Source organism: Schistocerca gregaria, chromosome 1 (assembly GCF_023897955.1).
Source record: "Schistocerca gregaria isolate iqSchGreg1 chromosome 1, iqSchGreg1.2, whole genome shotgun sequence".
Classification (NCBI taxonomy): Eukaryota; Metazoa; Arthropoda; class Insecta; order Orthoptera; family Acrididae; genus Schistocerca; species Schistocerca gregaria.
This window is the reverse complement of record NC_064920.1, coordinates 843484398-843503194: the sequence shown is the minus strand read 5'-3', so window position 1 is coordinate 843503194 and position 18797 is coordinate 843484398. Positions and strand designations below refer to the sequence as shown.

General features: G+C 37.5%; 1 protein-coding gene across 2 annotated transcripts in view; it reads right to left on the bottom strand.

Moving 5' to 3' along the window:
* Nucleotides 1–1629: 1629 nt before the first annotated feature.
* The window catches only part of LOC126272445 (matrix metalloproteinase-2-like), an 884734-nt gene continuing 867566 nt past the window's right edge, over nucleotides 1630–18797 (bottom strand). For both annotated transcript variants that reach the window (XM_049975331.1, XM_049975323.1), the window contains exons 7-10: nucleotides 16213–16652; nucleotides 12109–12250; nucleotides 11332–11595; nucleotides 1630–4653 (exon numbers count right to left, since the gene is read on the bottom strand). In XM_049975331.1, coding sequence (XP_049831288.1) covers nucleotides 4379–4653; nucleotides 11332–11595; nucleotides 12109–12250; nucleotides 16213–16652 — 1121 coding nt within the window. In that variant the 3' untranslated portion in view covers nucleotides 1630–4378. The remainder of the gene's footprint in view (nucleotides 4654–11331; nucleotides 11596–12108; nucleotides 12251–16212; nucleotides 16653–18797) is intronic.

The following is an 18797-nucleotide window of genomic DNA, read 5'->3' as shown; positions in this document are numbered from 1 at the left end:
GGGGATCAATTGATGTCATGGTAGTGTCCTCTGGTGGGCCCGATATGAACTAAGTCAGTTCACGTGTCTTGCATAACGTTTCAGGGTGCTTCATAGTTGGCTTCAGTACAGTTTTGGATTCTAATGTTTAAATCCTGAAGTTACCAGAGTGAGTATTCAAATTTATAATTTTTTTTAGTTGAGTCAGTTTTGATTAACATGTGAACAGTACACAGCAGCTGTTGCTGATGTCTGTCATTCTTAATCTTTTTAATTTGTTTATAGTAAATATGATACACTCACAACTGTCAAACATCTGTTTGAGCTCTAAAATTTTTACTATATGCAAAGAAAGGGACAGGGCAATAAATTTTGACTGGTATATTCTAAAAGAATAAAAAATATTAAACCTGTAGCCACTAGAAGCCAATTTCAGACACTTTATATATTACATACATGTACTAAGGTCCAAATGTACTTGACATGAGTGTAAGTATTGAGTTAAATTAATAAGAAAGATATGTAATATTTCACTATACTAAATGTTTGTGCCAACAAAAATGTGCTTTATGTCTATGCCTAAAAGATGTTATTTAACAGTTTTATTGACTTCTAAATGCATTCAGATCTGTATCCAACAAGACATGTTCAATGTTGCAAAAAAAAAAAAAAAAAAAAAAAAAAAAAAAAAAAAAAAAAAAAAAAAAAAAAAAAGAAAAGAAAAGAAAAGAAAAAATTAAGAGCTGTACAGCAAATCAGATGGTTCTGTGAAGTCACTTTGCTGAACAGTAGTCCTTCCAAATGATTGCTTTATGACTAGAACACCTAGACCAGGAGTCATACTTCTCTCTAATGTTTAGCCCCCTTCTCCAACCATCCCATCAAGTTTGTAGTGCACTTGACTTGCACAGTCATCTGGTAATAATTGGAGGTGATTCAGGAAAATCACAATTATTTAATTCATCCATCTAACAGATTTCAATTCTAAATTAAGGTTCTGCCAGAATTTCCAAATAATGGAAAGCAGTTGGGACCCCATGACTCATTTGCATGTGTCTTCGACTGATGTTCATTCCAAATATGGAAGACCATTGCTATCATGTTTGATACCGTAGTATCTTTTGTTGTCATTCGTCACAAAGCACCTGCTGCAAAAAGGCACAAGATATTCTTCCCTGATAGCTGCAAACCTGCTATCTGCTGTGCTGCCTCTAATTAAAGATCTTATTCATACCATAAGAAATTATAATGTTTAACAGTTGAATGAAATGAAGGGATATTACTATACATATTCCTCATTGGCTTCCTAAGATTTATCAAATTTCTCTACCCTCAGTTTTACTGGAATAAGATAACCAATATCTGTTACTGTACATGCAGGTTACCTGGTGTCTTTTCTCCCAGTTCATTCTGTAACACAGAAATACTGAAATTGAGTATAGAAATATTTCATCTGTTTAGCTAGGCATTGCAACTCTTGGAAGTGGGAATACACAGAGACCAGAATTTAGTCACATCACTGCCCCCTCTTGCAGCAACAATGTCGCTATTCTGACTGACTCAATCAGCATATGCTGCAAGGACACTTGGCAAAACTGCATTCAATTCTTTTACATCATGAAATTTCTATTATTCGAGTAAAATAAGTAATTCATAACAGGTTTCAGTTTATTCAGGTTCTGAAATATGCACATCTTTAAATACAGTTTTTACACTTCCATAAAATAATAAATATCACAGTAATTACAAACTAAATAGTTACAATCTTTCCATTTACACACAGCCAATATAATTAATTCTCTTGTGTAAAAATGATCATGTATATTATTGAAACTGGAAACAAACAGTTTTTCATGAGACAAAAATGGCACATATTTAGTTAATATGTTTCGTTTACCCACATGCAAAGTCGAATTTTTTTTTATGGCACTGATTTCAGATTTACACAGAACATTTTGTACAGCCAAGTAGTTCTAATTGCTATAAATCCAAATGGAATACAGTCATTAGAGATATAAGCACAAACTGGTAGGTGATTCTGAAAAAGCATGAACCAAATAAGACTGTCTTCAGAAACTCATTTCCCTCTCCTTAAGAGGAAGTTAATTTCCCTCTTTTAGTATTCCATTGTAAAATATAAGAATGAAGAGAATGCCTGTAAATTTTATATATTATCATCTTTGTCTTCTTCATTTCTCTTACACATAAAGGCATTCTACTTGACTTCAGAAGTTTATAAATTCAATAATGGTCTTAACGTGCTATCCAGTTTAACAATTTCATCCATAATATAGTGCCAACATTTTTAACCACTTAATTCAAATAAGCTTGTTAAATAGCTTTCGTGGTTAAAACATTTTACAAGTAATACTCTTAACAGTTTATTCACAAAATAACATTTATTAAAAATTTTAAAATTGTAAAGAGTTTAGCAATAAATAAATATACATCTCAGTCTTTCTGTAAGTGATCAAAAGCATGGAATATCTGCTCTTACTTTTTTCTGTTTCTTACATAAAAAATAGGCTGGAAAAACAGCAAATTGTGTAAAAGCTTAAGGCACAAATGATTCTGTCTCAAGAATAAAATGCATATACAAATTTTTCCTACGATTATTTCAGCTTCTTTCCAATTTTTAAATACTGTTACAGTTATGAGTGCTCTTTTCAAATATTTTTCACTGAAATCGGTGTCCGTATGAGAGAAAGTTAAAACAGTCTTCACTGTGCTGGCATGTAAAAAACAGTTTCCAGTAAAATGAGTGACTATAAACAAAGGCCTGTTTTACACATCTAGTCTGTAGGTTTAGACAAAGAAATTAAGTTTAGCAAAATACCACATGGTCAAAGACATAAATTGCACCACATTTTGAAGAATACTTTTCCTGATCAAAAATACGTTACTTATTGCTTCATACAAATGAAATGAATACGACACTGGATTCTGAGACATTGTTGAAACAAGTAAGTAACCTATTTTGCAACTGACAGGAAATGTATGAATCACTCGTGAGCACATAGCTAAATCTAGAACTATAACTAATTTATTGACAATATGAGAGGATATCTTATTTATTTTACATTATTATAGTACAGATTGAATCTCACTTTGAACAAAAAATATTTATTCTCTTAACATCAAGAATTTTCAACTATGACTTTCAGTGGATAATTTGAGTGGAGCACTAATAACTGGTTGAGCAACAGTTTTCATTCTATGCAGTGAGAATTGCCATCTAGCTCAGTTAAAACTTGTAATCTAACTTAAGAACTTATTAATAAATAAGAATGCTACTGTCTCATTCATACACATAGACAAAAATGGCAGTGAATCATTTATGATAAGTGTCTTGGTTTTCAGGGTAATAAATTGATGTCTATATGAGATATGGCAATCAAGAGGTCATTACTCACAGTGAAATGTAATTTAGTTACTTCTGAGAATTATGATATGCAGACATATTCACTAATGTTTTCACTGCATAGAGTTCCCAGGCACACACAATATGAAAATACTGTGAGAGGGAAATAAATGCTGTTGGTAGACTGCTCCACCAACCCTGTTAGAATTATCAGCATACATTTTTAACCAACTACAGATATATACAAAAGTAGTTGGACATGTTTGTGGATAGGGAATGTTTTATAAATGAAAGTGTGTTATATCTGTTTGTAGTATTTTCTTTCACAACTTCTGGAACAAGCTATGGTCCATAATTCGATCAGTCACTTTTGTTTTAAACAGATGGCATAATAATAATAAAACACAACTGTATTACACTGAAATTCCAAGAAAACACACATAGTAAGGTGTAAAGCCAGCCTTAGCACCCCAAATGTACATCTTTAAAGTACAATTTTATTTACAATCTTGCAACATGAAAATATAAATGGATGCTGCTTATCTCCACTAAAAAATTTTAGTACAATTTTTACATGCTCCCATTTGACATCTAATGTAGACATCAGCAAATGGGTGAATACATTTCGCAGAATGTGAAATGTCAGAGATCTTTCATATTTGTAAAATAATGCTGTCATTTCTTTATACAATATGTCAGCAGTTCTCTCCCACACACAAGATTTTGAATTCCAAGATGAACCACAAACATGACAGCAAGAACAGTACTTATAAATTAACTCACTCCATGCACTTTTTTGATATTGGCAGTTTATGGGTGTTACAAATTACAGTTATTACAATTCAGAGTAATTAATTGTGATGTGGATGCTCTAGTAAGTAATAAAAATGTGGTTCTGAAGTTTCCCAAAATGAAAAACAAATCACTACATGTCCTTACATAGTTTTAAACTTATACTTTTGGAGACATCACTGTTCCCTGAAGTGTAGGAGTGAGGCTATTTTGCACATAGAAAAGTTTACCCTGACAAGAGGAGTCTCACAATACTTGAAAACACAGGAGGGCTATTGTTAAAAGAACTGTAATAGAGCCATTAAAAAAGCTTGTTGCTTCAGAACCAACTTCTGCTTCTGCATGATGGTTCGTCTCATCTATTTCATTTGTCTCTCCACCTGAGCCTGTAACTTCACCCTCAATGCCTGGTGGGCAGCCCATCCAGAATACTGATGACTGCATTGGCTTCTCACTCTCCACACGCATATATTGGTCGTTGAACTTCCAGAAACCTTTTCCTTTAAAGAAGTATGTCTTTCCTGCCAAATAAAACAGATAGAACATAGTGGGTCATTTTACAAGAAGCACTTATCTTAAAACTGTAGTTTAATTTAAATAATGATACCTTCAGTAGATGAAATACCAATAATGTCAATAGACATGCACAGAAGTACATACACTACCCTAGCTTCCTAACTAAGAATGTCTTACTAAGGGTTGAGAGAGGGATAGGTTGGGGAAGGTTAAAAAGGGCAGGTCGCTAAGAACCCAGGGTGAAAGGGACTCATCAACTAATTTCTTTTTCCTATGTTGGTTACACCTTTTAAGTTTGTTGAAATTTAATTTCAAGTTCACTTTCCACATTGCTCCATAAAGGTTCTCTACTCATTGTTGAAGTTTTTTGTATTGGAAAGAAACAGAACATTGTGGCCATCAAAATGAAAATGGGTCATAGGTGTTCTATTGACTCATATTATGTCTTCATTTAACACACTTATGTATTTCCTCTGAAAGTACTGAGGACGGTTTTTGTGATGTGGAGTGTCCTTGCCTGGCTCTTCTTACAGTTATGGTAGTGAATTTCTCAACATCCTAATAAAGTGTAAAGCAATTATACGTATATTAATCAGTATACTAACATGGAGTGCTCAAAGACTCTCAGAATAGATTTCATTAAAACTAACAGTAAATCTAAACCTTCCCAAAAATCTATGAATAGCCCAACAACTAGCAATTCATGTTCATCACTATCATGTTGAGATTCAAATTTTGCTGTCATGTCTGGTGTGTGCAGATATCATTATGTGCATGTTTTTCAAGTCAATCATTAGTAGTGTTATTTAATTCTCCATGCAGTGAGTTATGAATAAAGTTGTTTTGTAATTATGTGTCATGCCTGTGTAATTAAATTACATCAAAACAGGTTACGGGGAGCAAAAACAATATTTTTCAATTAGACAAAAACTTAAATTCCTAACCTGAAAACCATGGGAATACAAGTTCGTTAACACAAATTAATGCTATATATAACTGCTTTGCATGGAGTTCGACTATAAACACTTCCACACAATGATTCTGACAAATGGAGAATACAAGTCCAAGCACTGCTCGTCAAAACTGGCACTCGGGGACACACAACTAGAGACATACTGCAACATGCAGCATCTAGTGAATGCAAACTGCTTGCTGCTGCAGAAGCTAAATACAAAGCATGGTTAGCAACAGACAGAAAAGCAAAAGTAGACTATTTTATCCACCACACCACCAAGCTGAAGCAAGTAAAGAACTGCACTGTACCATGTCGGGTATGGCTTAAACTCTAATCAATACATGCATCCAAAGGGTCTGCTTGCACAGTAATTTCACTCAAATACCTTCTGCTTCAGAAAACGCAATGTAGTGATGAGGTGACAGAACATCTTACTGAATTCTTAGATGCTGTGGAATAGTTGCAATCAATGGATGTCAACATAAATGGTGTGAGACGTTAATTTCTCCCAGCTCATACATTGTTCAAATAACTTACATAATGCAGCCAGGTGATGATGTCGACTGCTATTTTGACAGGAATTAATCTGCTATTTTCAAAGCAGAACTGCTGCAAATAAGTGCTGTGAAAGGAAATTTAAAATGTGGGTTTTCAAAGAAACTCCAGAAAGATAACACTCAAGCACACTGTAAATATTAGCACCATCACAAACCAAATATGACTCATGTCATAAGTTATCAATAGCGAAATTAATAATCCGTAGGTGAGGTAGGATAAAATCTGTCCCTCTGTTTTTTTAAGAAGGCAGAGAGCACCTTTGGAATATAACAGGGAGATTTTGGCACGCTCTTCCAGCTTTGGCAGAGTATTGTTAAGAAGGCTATTTAAATTCAGTTAGCAAGTAACCTTATAAATAAAGATAGAGGTTATTGTTTAAATCCTGCACGGAATCCTTCTCTTTCCCTTTTCAAAAAACAGAGGGACAAGTTTAGGCTACCTCACTCACTGATTATTAATTTTACAATCAATAACTTGTGATGTCAGTTATCTGTGGCTTGTGATGCCAGTAGCATTTACAATTTGCATGAACATTATCTTTCCAGAGTTTCTTTGAAAATCAAGGTTTTAAAACCCTTGCACAGCAATAATGCTGCTCTATAGTCTTCCAGATAGCTACAACAATTTTAGATGTCCTGTTGAATTTCATGACGGTCTACCAGATGTTGAAATGCTAAATGTAAAAATCTTGGATGAATAGAATGCAAAGAGTCGCAAAGACAGTGAAAGTATGAGTCCACCAATGTTCATTAAATCTGATAAATGTTTCACAACACAAGGCAAAAAGTGCTCTTGACTGACAGTGTTGAATCAGAACGAAAATCAACATGAAAACACAAAAGGAACAAAATCAGAGGGCAAATACAGCTTCTCAACAAGAAAGAACACAAAAAAGATGAGTCCTTTTTCAAGAAGAAACTAAGTCAATGCTGTCAAGAATCTCATTGCTGTTTGGAGTCACTAAACTTCAGAGCACGTTCATTCATAGAGATGACTGAACCTGTTCTGAAGTTTTATGATTCCAATATTTTTTGGTGCATATGAAGTGTTTGAACTGCACACATGTGCAACAATCCGAAAGTGTTCGCAAATGTGATAGAAATGCAAGCGGATTTAATGCTAGCAGATGACAGTGCTACACAAGTAACAGCTAAAGGTGAGATATGCATCACAACTGCAGTCAATGGCACCAGCTCCATAATGCTTAAAAACATTTTGTACATGCCAGAACTCAAATCCAGCCACATGTCAGTGACAAGTTGTGGATAAACTTATGTGGATTTACATGAAAATGTACCAGATCATCACCAAAGAGGAAATATGAATGTCACGAGAGAAAATGTCAGTGGTAAAACAAGCACTGAATGAGAGCCATTGTCAGACTATGAATCATGCTATGATGAGTATCCAGTTACTACAGGCCAAGAATTAAATTCTGTTGTTGACTTCTCATCCGATAAAGACAATAATTCTTAAAGCATCACATGAACACAACCGTTTGTGCCAGGTGTAGCCTCATCAGATGTTTGACTTCACAATGCTAACTTTATTTTGAATGCAAGAGGTCGGTTTCAATGATAAATTATGTGTTCCAGTGTGGTTTGGGGAAATATATGATGAAATCAGGTTACTGGTGAAAAATGACACATGGGACATTGTAGGCAGGCTAACAAATTAAAGGGTAGACTGTATGGGATCATTCTGAGGATCAGATACAGAAATGACGGATTTTTGCTAAGAGACAAAAAACAAGACTAGCTGCATGAGGATTCATCTAACGGCCTAGACTTGACTTTGTGGAAACATTATCTCCAATTGCAAGAATCTAATCATTTAGACTACTCATGGACTTGTCAGTGAAATTTGACTTGGTGTCACACAACTGGATATCACCACTGCATTTCTCAACGGTGAAGTTGAGACAAAAGTATTGTTGGATCAGCTGGTCTCACTTGTTGAATTCTTACAAAATATGAATGATGTGGAGAAAAACATACAGTCAAGAAGGCAAGAGGAATGTTCCAAACATTGAAATCCAGTGATGAGGTGTATAAGCTTAGAAAAGCTATTTATGGGCTGTGGCAAGCTGGTAGACAGTGGTACGCTAAGTTGAATGCAACCCTAACATCAATTGGATTCCAACCCATAAATTTAGATCCACGTGTATTTGTAGATAGTGTAGGGAAACGTCCAGTATTCCTACTCCTTTACATAGATGACGTAATAAAATAAGTTATCAGCCAGATATGACATCAAGAATTTTGGTGCCATATAGTACTATCTGGTGATCGAGGCAAATAAATCAGATGACAAAATTACACCTGTGTCATAGAGTCTGTATTAAAGAAGTTTTAAACTTACTCAGAGTGAATGACAGCAAGCCAAGTAGGACTCCATTGGCAACTGGGAGCAAGTTCTACACAACAGTTATAAATACAGAAGATGGTACCGATTGGAGAATGATCGTCACTGGTACTTTATCCAATATATGCTATGTGGCCAATAAGCTAAACAGTTCAATAACAGCCATACTTTTATTCAATGGTAAGTGGCTAAGAGAATCCTTCAATACTGCACAGGAACCATAGACAAGAAACTGCCGTACATCAACAATAAGAAAGGAATCTTCAATTTCACTTATGCTGACTAATGAAAATCTAATGCTGATAAGAAATATACAGGTGCAGCTTCACTTTATCCAGATAAGCAATCTTGTGGTATTCACACAAACAGAGAGCCATTGCTCTTTTGTTAATTACAGCTGAGAATTTGAGCCTCATTGAGCAGCAAAAGAAGTGGTTCAGCTGTCGACATTCCCAAAGGAGCAATGTTTAGTGAACCTGTAATACATCAACCTGTTCACTGACAATCAGTCAGCTGGAAAGTTAGAACTTCACCCAATTTTTCAATCAAAGATTAAACCCATTTGTATTAAGTATCTCTTCATATGCCAGGCTTGAGAAGAGTATCCACTGAAACTGGAACATCAGCCAACAGAATATGTGATGACAGACATACTAACAAAGGCTCTTCTTGTACCAAAGCATGAGAAGTGTGTTGAATGACTTGGACTTCAATCCTAGAACCATGAACTTAAGGCTCAATTCTTAATTTATAACTGTCTGTAAAAATTTCAGGGAAATGTTGAGATTCAGAATTTACTATCATGTAATATCTTTGGTGTCTATAGATGTCACTGTGTGCATGTTTTCCAAGTCAACTGTTAGTAGTTCTGTGTTATTCTCTGTGCAGTAAGTTACAAATAAAGTTGTTCTTAATTACATGTTGTGCCTGTATTGTCAAACAGCATCCCAACATGTACAATTGCATTCACAACTTGCAAATGGTCCATTGTGCTATGTCCACTTCTGGAGTCATGTGATTAAAATCCAGTGTTGTTTCAGTGTGAGTGGTGCTAATTTTGGTGAATATCTTATAATCTACAGAGATGAGGCTGGTAAGTTTATGGTTTCTTTACATTGCCCTTCTTTCTTGTAAAGCTATTACTTTTGTATTACTTCACATGCTATTTTAAGAATTACTTTCCTTAATATCTTGAATGTTGACATCATCCGGCATTTCTTCTGCTGTGTCCGTTTCCTTATTGAGTGCTTTTCTGCTTCACTGTTCAGATGTTTTAAGAAAGCTTTGAATGCCTGAATAATTTTCTGTCTATTCTTTATTATTGTGACTTCTGCCATCTTAATTTTCTGCCAACCCAATATAAGGTCTTCTTTCTAAGTCCAACATTCCCTCAAAGACATCAAACAGTTTTCTTTAATTCATCATATTCTGTTGCTTTCACATTACTGTATACTTGAAACTCTCAACTACTTCTAAAAACTGTCCCATTCCATTTGAGATTTTCTTTTCTTTTGCTTTTTAACTCATGTAACATTGTTTGCCATTGCAACATAACTAAAATTTTTCTTCATTCCATTCGCAGCTGAAGCATGGAATAAATGTATGCTTATATACCTCTTTTGCACGTTTGTGATTTTATTTTGTGGCCCTTATACAATTTGCGTGTAATATACCAAACAAAGGCTGAAAGTTTATACTAAAAATCAATCTGTGAAATTATCTATTAGATTTTTGGGACATGTTGTGCATCTTACTTTCTGTGTGTGGCAGTTAACATTTTGCAGCACTTCAGTTACACTCTCACAACTATTCATGCTGCTGTCTTCGACATATGATCCATGTCCCCTGTCACTCAATGTACACATTCAATGTAGACAGTGAAAGTGCTTTATAAGCAATTTCTTTTGTCAAGTCTAGACTCATAAAGCTTCCTCATAGATAACTATATCATCTAAAAGAGTCTGAGACTGCAACCAATACCATCTGACAAGCACTAATACTGTTGGGCACTACTTGAAGGTCTTGATTTTTTAGTCAGTCTCCACCTGCTGCTTTCTGCCTATCAAGAAACCCTTAAATAAGTGACAGGCTAAACCCTGTCCATGTGAAAGTTATTTTTTAGAAAGTGCAGGCTTTGCACCAAAGAAAAACGTTTCAAAAGTATAGAAAGAATTATGCATTGTTATTTTCTGGGCTTTCAGTTGTATTTGGAAAACTTAATAATAAAAGGTCTCATTTTTTCCATTCATATTTTTACTTCAGCAATATACATTTTGAAGCACAGATTCATCATCTGGTCTTCAATTCTTATCAAAGGACCTTGATGTGTCAACATACCAGAAACATGTATCTGTGACTGTTCCTCATTTTTGTTGCATAAGACACAACAAAGTAACATCCATAAGCAACCACATTCACAGGTACACAGTTTTGGCATGTTGACATCACAAAGAAAATCTGATAATGAGGCAATGCTTTGAAATGTACAGTGGCAAAGTAAAAACATGGCTGAAAAGAAAGTTGGATTTTATTATTAAGTTTCCTATTATTTTCTTGGTCTTGATTTTGTCAAGAACACCCACAATGGCTGCTGTGAAATATGTGAGCCATTTTTGTTTTTCCTGTCCATGCTGAATCTCTTGCTTGTTCCTTTCTAACCTATTTCCTGAAGTTGAAGACATAAATTACTAACTCAGATACACATACCACAGCTCTCGCATCTGATGAATAAGAGGATTTTCATCTACTCAGTTACAAGGAAGAAAATTGCAAATATCAGTGTGTGTCATGAACAATAGTCTCTCACCATCTTTCCACTGGAAAACAGCATCCACATTGTAGCCAACACCACGCCACATTGACATGTCCCTTGGGTAGTCAAGTTCCACCTTGCCAACATCTTCATCAAATCTCCAATACATGGTGCCACTGTAAAAGTAAGTTTTCTTATTGTGTCCCCAAACCATTGCAGCATCCACCCTGTCCAAAGTTTCTGGCAGACCAAGATCTGTTAAAGGCCTTGGGTAGCCATGCATTAGTGTGTTTGCATCATATACAAAGTACTGCCTTCCTGCAATAAATAAATAAATAAATTAGTAAGATGCTCTTGACTCATGTCTATACAGAAACATATTTTGCTGGAACAGCTGACTTTTCATAACCTTCATGAGCAGTTGAATAGAGGTAATTGCTGTGATAAAGATAAATGAACAGAAAAGTTTGGCTGGGATGTCATCAGACCTTAAACAGATTGTCAGTGCTAGACTGCAAGGATATTTATATTTTACTTGCTGTGCACTTCAGTATAACACTTAACATAGATCAATAATGTTGTCATCAAAGTGACAGATTAAGCCAATAGAAATAATAAAAATAAATAAATGAGGGAAATTCAATTTTGAAACAAAGAGATAACTGGCAGCAGCAGTTTCAAAGGAAAACCAATAAAAATGAAGGAAAACATTTATGAGGATATAAATAGAAAGCATGTTTTCCTTGGGAAAATTCTGAACTGTTTATATTGTAGCTTCTTCTTTTAGATTTGAAACATATTAGCACAAGCTGTTAAAGTATAGTTGATTACCAATGAAGAAAACAATTTTCTTGTCAAGCCTCTCATATACAGCATCCACATGGGTGAAGTTCCTTGGCAGGCTGTACCAAAATCTCTGAATTTCTGCTGGATAACCTTCCTCAAGTCCTCTGTCACCAATTCTCCAGAAATACTGAAAATGAGAAACCTTTATTATTATATTTGCTTTGGTGTCCCATGTTATGTCAAACAATAAATGTCCAAATTTATTCCTACCAATATATTAAACTTAATGCTGCAAAGAGGCTTCATTGTATTTGCCATTAAACTACAACATTAAAATCTAATGATGACTTAATAAGACTACCCTTTCACTATCTTTGTAATCAATCAATGACTGAGGGTGTATTTCCTGTCATAATTGAAGTAGCACCCCTCTGTTAAATTGTTTCTAACAAACCACTTCTAATTAAAAAGCAAATCTTTTCGAATGTTTATGACGAAGAGGCCTATAATAGGATACTGACTCCTTTTTCAGAGCAGCCTGCCTCAGTTTGGCATTTGTAAAGAATTATCCACAGGCAAAGCCATATTAGATCTTAAAAATGAAGTACTGGTGCAGCTGAACAAGAAAAATTATCCTGTTGGTGTAACCATTTGATGACAAAACACTGCATAGGAATACATCCCATATTATCAAGTGTGGACGCAACTGGGAGACGGGAGCTGTGAGGCAAAGCAAATGCTCTGTACTGACCACTTATTTAAACAAATTACTATTGTTATATTAAAGCATGTCATGTATTTTGTTTTAATATTACGAAAATCCAAAACATTAAGGTAAGTTATATTTGCAAATGGCAAGGGGGAAGGGGGGGGGGGGGGGGGGAGTGGAGCAGGCAAAGTTGGAAATTCTCGAAACTTGAGATTTTTAAGGAGGGTTAATATGAAAAGTGCACCAGGAACTTCTGACAGATCCTGTTGGTATGTTTGGTATATTCTGTGACCTTGCCACAGCCTTTGATTTGTGGAGGGGGAAGGGTCAGAAAATTCTACTTAGGAAGCTGAAGTGTTACAGCTTGCATCTCCCCAAAGGGTTACAATGACAGACTGTGTCATAGGTATGACATTAACCTCAGAAAGGATCAATACTGTGCACACAATCATTCTTTTTTTATCTTTTTTTATCTAATACTTAAAACAAAAGACACATATAACTTAGAACATCACCAGCTCTGTACAAACTGATGAAGTCAAGATCTGTAATACTATTTTTATTCTACCTTACTGTAGACGGGAAATTCCTCCCTGTTGATCCTCGCTTCCATTCCTCAATTTTAAATCTATTGAGTCTTTATGTTTTGTCATATTTTCGATAAGGCTGTTATACAGAGTGAGTCACCTAACATTACCGCTGGATATATTTCGTAAACCACATCAAATACTGACGAACCAATTCCACAGACCAAACGTGAGGAGAGGGGCTAGTGTAATTGTTTAATACAAACCATACAAATATGCACGGAAGTATGTTTTTTCACAGAAACCTATGTTTTTTTTTAAATGGAACCACGTTAGTTTTGTTAGCACATCTGAACATATAAAAAAATACATAATCAGTGCACTTTGTTGCAATGTAAAATGTTAATTACATCCGGAGATATTGTAACCTAAAGTTGACGCTTGAAACCTCCGACGTTCAGTTGCGTGTTGTAACAAACACGGGCCACGGTCGGTGAGCAGCATCTGCAGGGACATGTTCACGATGATGACCGTGTTAACGAGTGTGGCTGTAGTGCACTGTTGTGGTTTGGTCTAGCTGTCGCAGTGTCCGCATGTAGCGCTTGCTGCTATTATTATTCTGCATTCGTCTCCGCACACAGATGAACTGTAGTACACCGTGTTACCAGACATCTGTGATAGTGTAGTCTTGTAGGAACTGTGACCATGGTGTACTCGAACTCTGAAAAGGTGGAGATGATACTCATCTATGGCGAGTGTCGACGAAATGCACCTGAAGCCTGCAGGGTGTATGCAGAATGGTACCCGGATAGAGAGCATCCAATGTGCCGCACATTGCAAAACATCTACCGCCAACTGTATGCAACAGGTATGGTCGTAGAATGCAAATGGGTCTTTAACAGGCCCATCACAGGAGAAGCCGGTGCAGTTGGTGCGTTAGCTGCTGTTGCCATGAACCCACACATGAGTACAAGGGACATTGCGAGAGCTGATGGACTGAGTCAAAGTAGTGTCATGCGCATACTGCATCGTCATCGCTTTCACCCGTTTCATTTGTTGCTACATCAGCAATTACATGGTGATGACTTTAATCAACGAGTGCAATTCTGTCAATGGGCATTAACAGAGAATGCGTTGCAGTTCTACCTGTTTACCGATGAAGCGGGTTTTACAACCCATGGGGCAGTGAATCTACGGAACATGCATTACTGGTCCGTGGACAATCCTCGCTGGCTCAGACAGGTAGAGCGACAGCGACCGTGGACTGTAAATGTATGGTGCGGAATCATTGGCGACCACCTCACTGGTCCTCACTTCATTGCAGGGGCCTAAACAGCTGCAACATACATCGCATTTCTACAGAATGATCTGCCAACATTGCTCGAAAATGTCCCACTGGAAACGCGTCGACGTATGTGGTATCAGCATGATGGTGCACCTGCACATTCCGCAATTTACACTAGGCTGGCCCTTGACAGGATGTTTGACAGGCGTTTCATAGGATGTGGAGGACGCATAAATTGGCCAGCCCATTCTCCTGATCTTACACCTCTGGACTTCTTTCTGTGGGGTACGTTAAAGGAGACTGTGTACTGTGATGTGCCTACAACCCCAGAGGATATGAAACAACGTATTGTAGCAGCCTGCGGCGACATTACACCAGATGTACTGCGGCATGTACAACATTCATTACGCCAGAAATTGCAATTGTGTGCAGCAAATGATGACCACCACATAGAACATCTATTGGCCTGACATGTCGGGACACACACTATTCCACTCCGTAATTGAAAACGGAAACCACGGGTGTACGTGTACCTCACCCCTCATGATAATGTACATGTGCGTCAGTGAAAAAGACCAATAAAAAGGTGTCAGCATGTGAACGTAATGTGCCGTTCCAGTCTCTTCTGTCCCTATGGTCCATCACCGTTCCCTATGGATCCCTACGTAATTCAGTGCTCTCCGATACACACAATCGAACAGCGGAGGAGTGGTACTCAAGCGTCAACTTTAGGTTACAATATCTACGGATGTCATTAACATTTTACAATGCAACAAACAGCACTGATTACGTATTTGTTTATATGTTCAGATGTGCTAGCAAAACTAACAGGGTTCCATTTAAAAAAACGTAGGTTTGTGTTAAAAAAACATACTTCCGTGCATTTTTTTATGGTTTGTATTAACCAATTACACTAGCCCCTCTCCTCACGTTCGGTCTGTGGAATAGATTAGTCAGTATTTGATGTGGTTTACGAAATTTATCCAGCGGCAATGTTAGGTGACTCAGCCTGTATATCCCATTTGATGTTTTTACTCCTCTTTCAACCACATTAATGAGCCTTCCGATGCTCAAGTACAAGGTAGCACAGTGTTTAAGGGACTGGACTTGCATTCAGGAGAATGATGGTCCAAATTCTTGTCTGTCCATTCAAATTTAGGTTTTCCAAATTTTACATAAACCATATGAGGAAAATTCTGGGATTGTTTCCTTGGAAAAGGATGTTGCCTTCCATTTCCTTCCCCATCTTGATCTTGTGCTCTGTCTGTAATGACAAGGTAACACACTCTAATCTTCCTTTCTTGTTCCTGAAGTTTTACAAAATTATTGCCATAAAGTAAAAATTAGCAGGATTTGAAAGGGCAGTATTTCTGTTTATTTGGCCGAGTTCAAAAATGGTGATAAACATAACAAACGCACTCTTTTATTACCAGTATAATTAATCTTACAGTAACATGTAGAATTTTGTAACTGGAATGAAACTTTTGATAATGAGTAACAGGTTATAAAATAATAGCACATCACTACGAACAAAAAGAGGAAGGGACTCATTTGCAAAAAATAACAGACAGCATAATGGCTCAAGTTCACACAAAACCACCTCAAAGCAAAATGTGGCTGTACGGTACCTTGTCCTTGAAGATGAACACCTCCCTGCGAATGACTGAGATGGCATCATAGTTGGTGTTGCACGTATCTGGCTTGACTTCTTGGGGCCTTTCCGTTCGCGGTTCGGCAGGCGATGGCCGCGGCGGTGGGAGTGTGGGGGGTGGTGGCCGCGTGCGGGGGCGGTACGTAGGCGGCGGAGGCGGTGGAGGCGGTGGTTGGCGATGACGCGGCTTGTCGTGCTTGGGCGGCTTCGGCGGTCTCCAAGGAGGCCGCGTTGGACGCGTGGGTGGTGGCGTCGGGGGCGGTGTGGGTGGCTGTGTTGGGGGCGGTGGGGGTGGCGGCGGCGGCGGCGGCGGCTGTGTTGGCGGCGCTGTGGGGTGTGGGGTAGGCCATGCCCCACGATCCCGATCACGGTCATACGGATATGTTGGTATCTTGGCCCACAGCCGCTCTTTTGCACCTGTAAAGAACATAACCCCTGCAGCAAAGTCTACAACACAAAACATCACTTCTTGTCAACACAGCGAGCAGAGAGATCTTAATGTGATCAACAATTAGTTGTGCTAGGAGTTAACATTGTTTATTGTAGTCTTCGGATGAAGACGTTAAACCTATAACAAGGATCTGCTCCAAACGAAAATGACTCAGCGTGGCAGCCGCCATATTTATTTTTGGCACATTTAGATGTTTTGTATTATAACTTGTAGTATTCCGTCTCAAGGCAGTGGTTCAGCGAAGATTTATCACAAACCTGTTACTCTTATTAAATGTCTGTTAACGACGTATGAACGACAAAATCGTTCAAAAGATATTTGTGATACATAAGATAAATAGTATGAGTATGGCGTAGCGTGAAGGAGTCATCGATTACACAGAGGAAAGAAGTAGGTTCGTGTCGCAATGGCACTTTTATTATTACTTATTTTCATCTTGGCGTTGTTAGCGCATTCTGGTACTTCTTTACGAACGTAATACAAGCATTACCTGCAACATTCTATGTTATTTACATTCCCGTCTGATTATAAAACGAAGAATAAAATAAATATTTGACTATTTATTTTCGAATATGACGATTTACGAGTGTAGGGTTAGGGAGGAACAGAGTGAAACGAGCAGCGATGACGTAATTCCTCGGTTGTCACAAAATTTGGCCGTCCATTTCCGAATACATCGTTATATCCGAGGGTTTTGTTAGGCAGGAACATAAGAGGACATTGTCACAAACATTTAGCAGTTTGAGAAGGGCTTTGCGGATGCGTAAGATGAAGTGCTTGTTACGTCACTCCTGTTTGGAGCAGATAAATGTTGCAAGTTTAACGTGTTGAAGCCGGATGACTGTTGCAAGGCCCCGACCCGTTCAACCGTTAAAATTAGTAAGTTTTATTTTTATTATTATTATTATTATTTGTTCGTACCCATTTATACTTTTCTTTCATAATGTGTTTGTTCTATAACTGTCAAGTGTAAATGACTTGACGTCGTGCAGTGATACGTAATTGCTGATGAGAAAGTGAGGGAAAGGAAGATATGAAAAGCCGGGGGCAATATATTGCCTATTCCTCTCGAATGTCACAAAGAGATCTCCTAGGCTATAGTTACTATCCAACGGACGGATCGCCATAATTAGCCTATACGCCTTCACTCCAAACCCAGGAGGAGGACGCAGTATGGCGATCGATTTTGTGCCACAACCTCTCTCTTACTGCTTTTTAGATTTTTTAAAGGTATTATTTTGCTGTTAACTGCCCACTGTAGCGGCTGGCAACATACTACCGCTGCCAGACAAAACAATGGACCAATTGTCGCTTGGCAGTCAACGGTCGAGACGTCATCTGTCTGCTCTCGCACTGCTCAGGTTGCAATTGTGTGAAGGAGAAGTGGCGGTCAGGTTGCGAATGATGGGCGTGCTAGAAACGGCGCGTTTCGCAATATTTGTTGTAATCTCTGAGAAAGGCCTTGACGGTAACTACGACGAGTGTCCATTGGAGTACGTGTATAGTTATCCTGTTCTGTGCGACTACAAGCACGAAAAGTTCAAAATGGGCCCGTAAAGTACAATTTGTGGAAGAAGATACATTTTCCGAGCTTGGAGTATCCCATTTAGAGTTAGATTCTGTTGTTGCTGTATTCAAGCTCATGACTGGTTTAATGCAGCACTCCATGTCAACCAATACTAGCAAGGGTTTTCATCTCAGCGTAATTGTTTCAACCTATATCCATCTGAAACTTCTCACTGTAATCATGCATTAATCTCCCTCTACGACAGCTACTCCTCACCTTGACCTTCCTCACGCTTCCCTCGCTAACAAAATTAACGTTTGCTTGATAACTCAAGGTATGTCCTGTGCTTTGATCCCTTCTTTTAGCCATCTTGTGGTGCAGTAATGCTCTTTTCTCTCTCATTAATTCACTGCCTCTTCATTAGTTATTCGATCTAAAAATTTGATCTCCAGCATTCTTTTGTAGCAGCACATTTCAAAAGTATCTACTCTCTTGTTGTCTGAAGTGTTTATCGTCCACGTTTCACTTACCTACATGATTGTGTAACCATAAATATAATTCCCTTTTCTAAGAAAAAAGACTAAAGTAGAGTTAGAATCTGTGT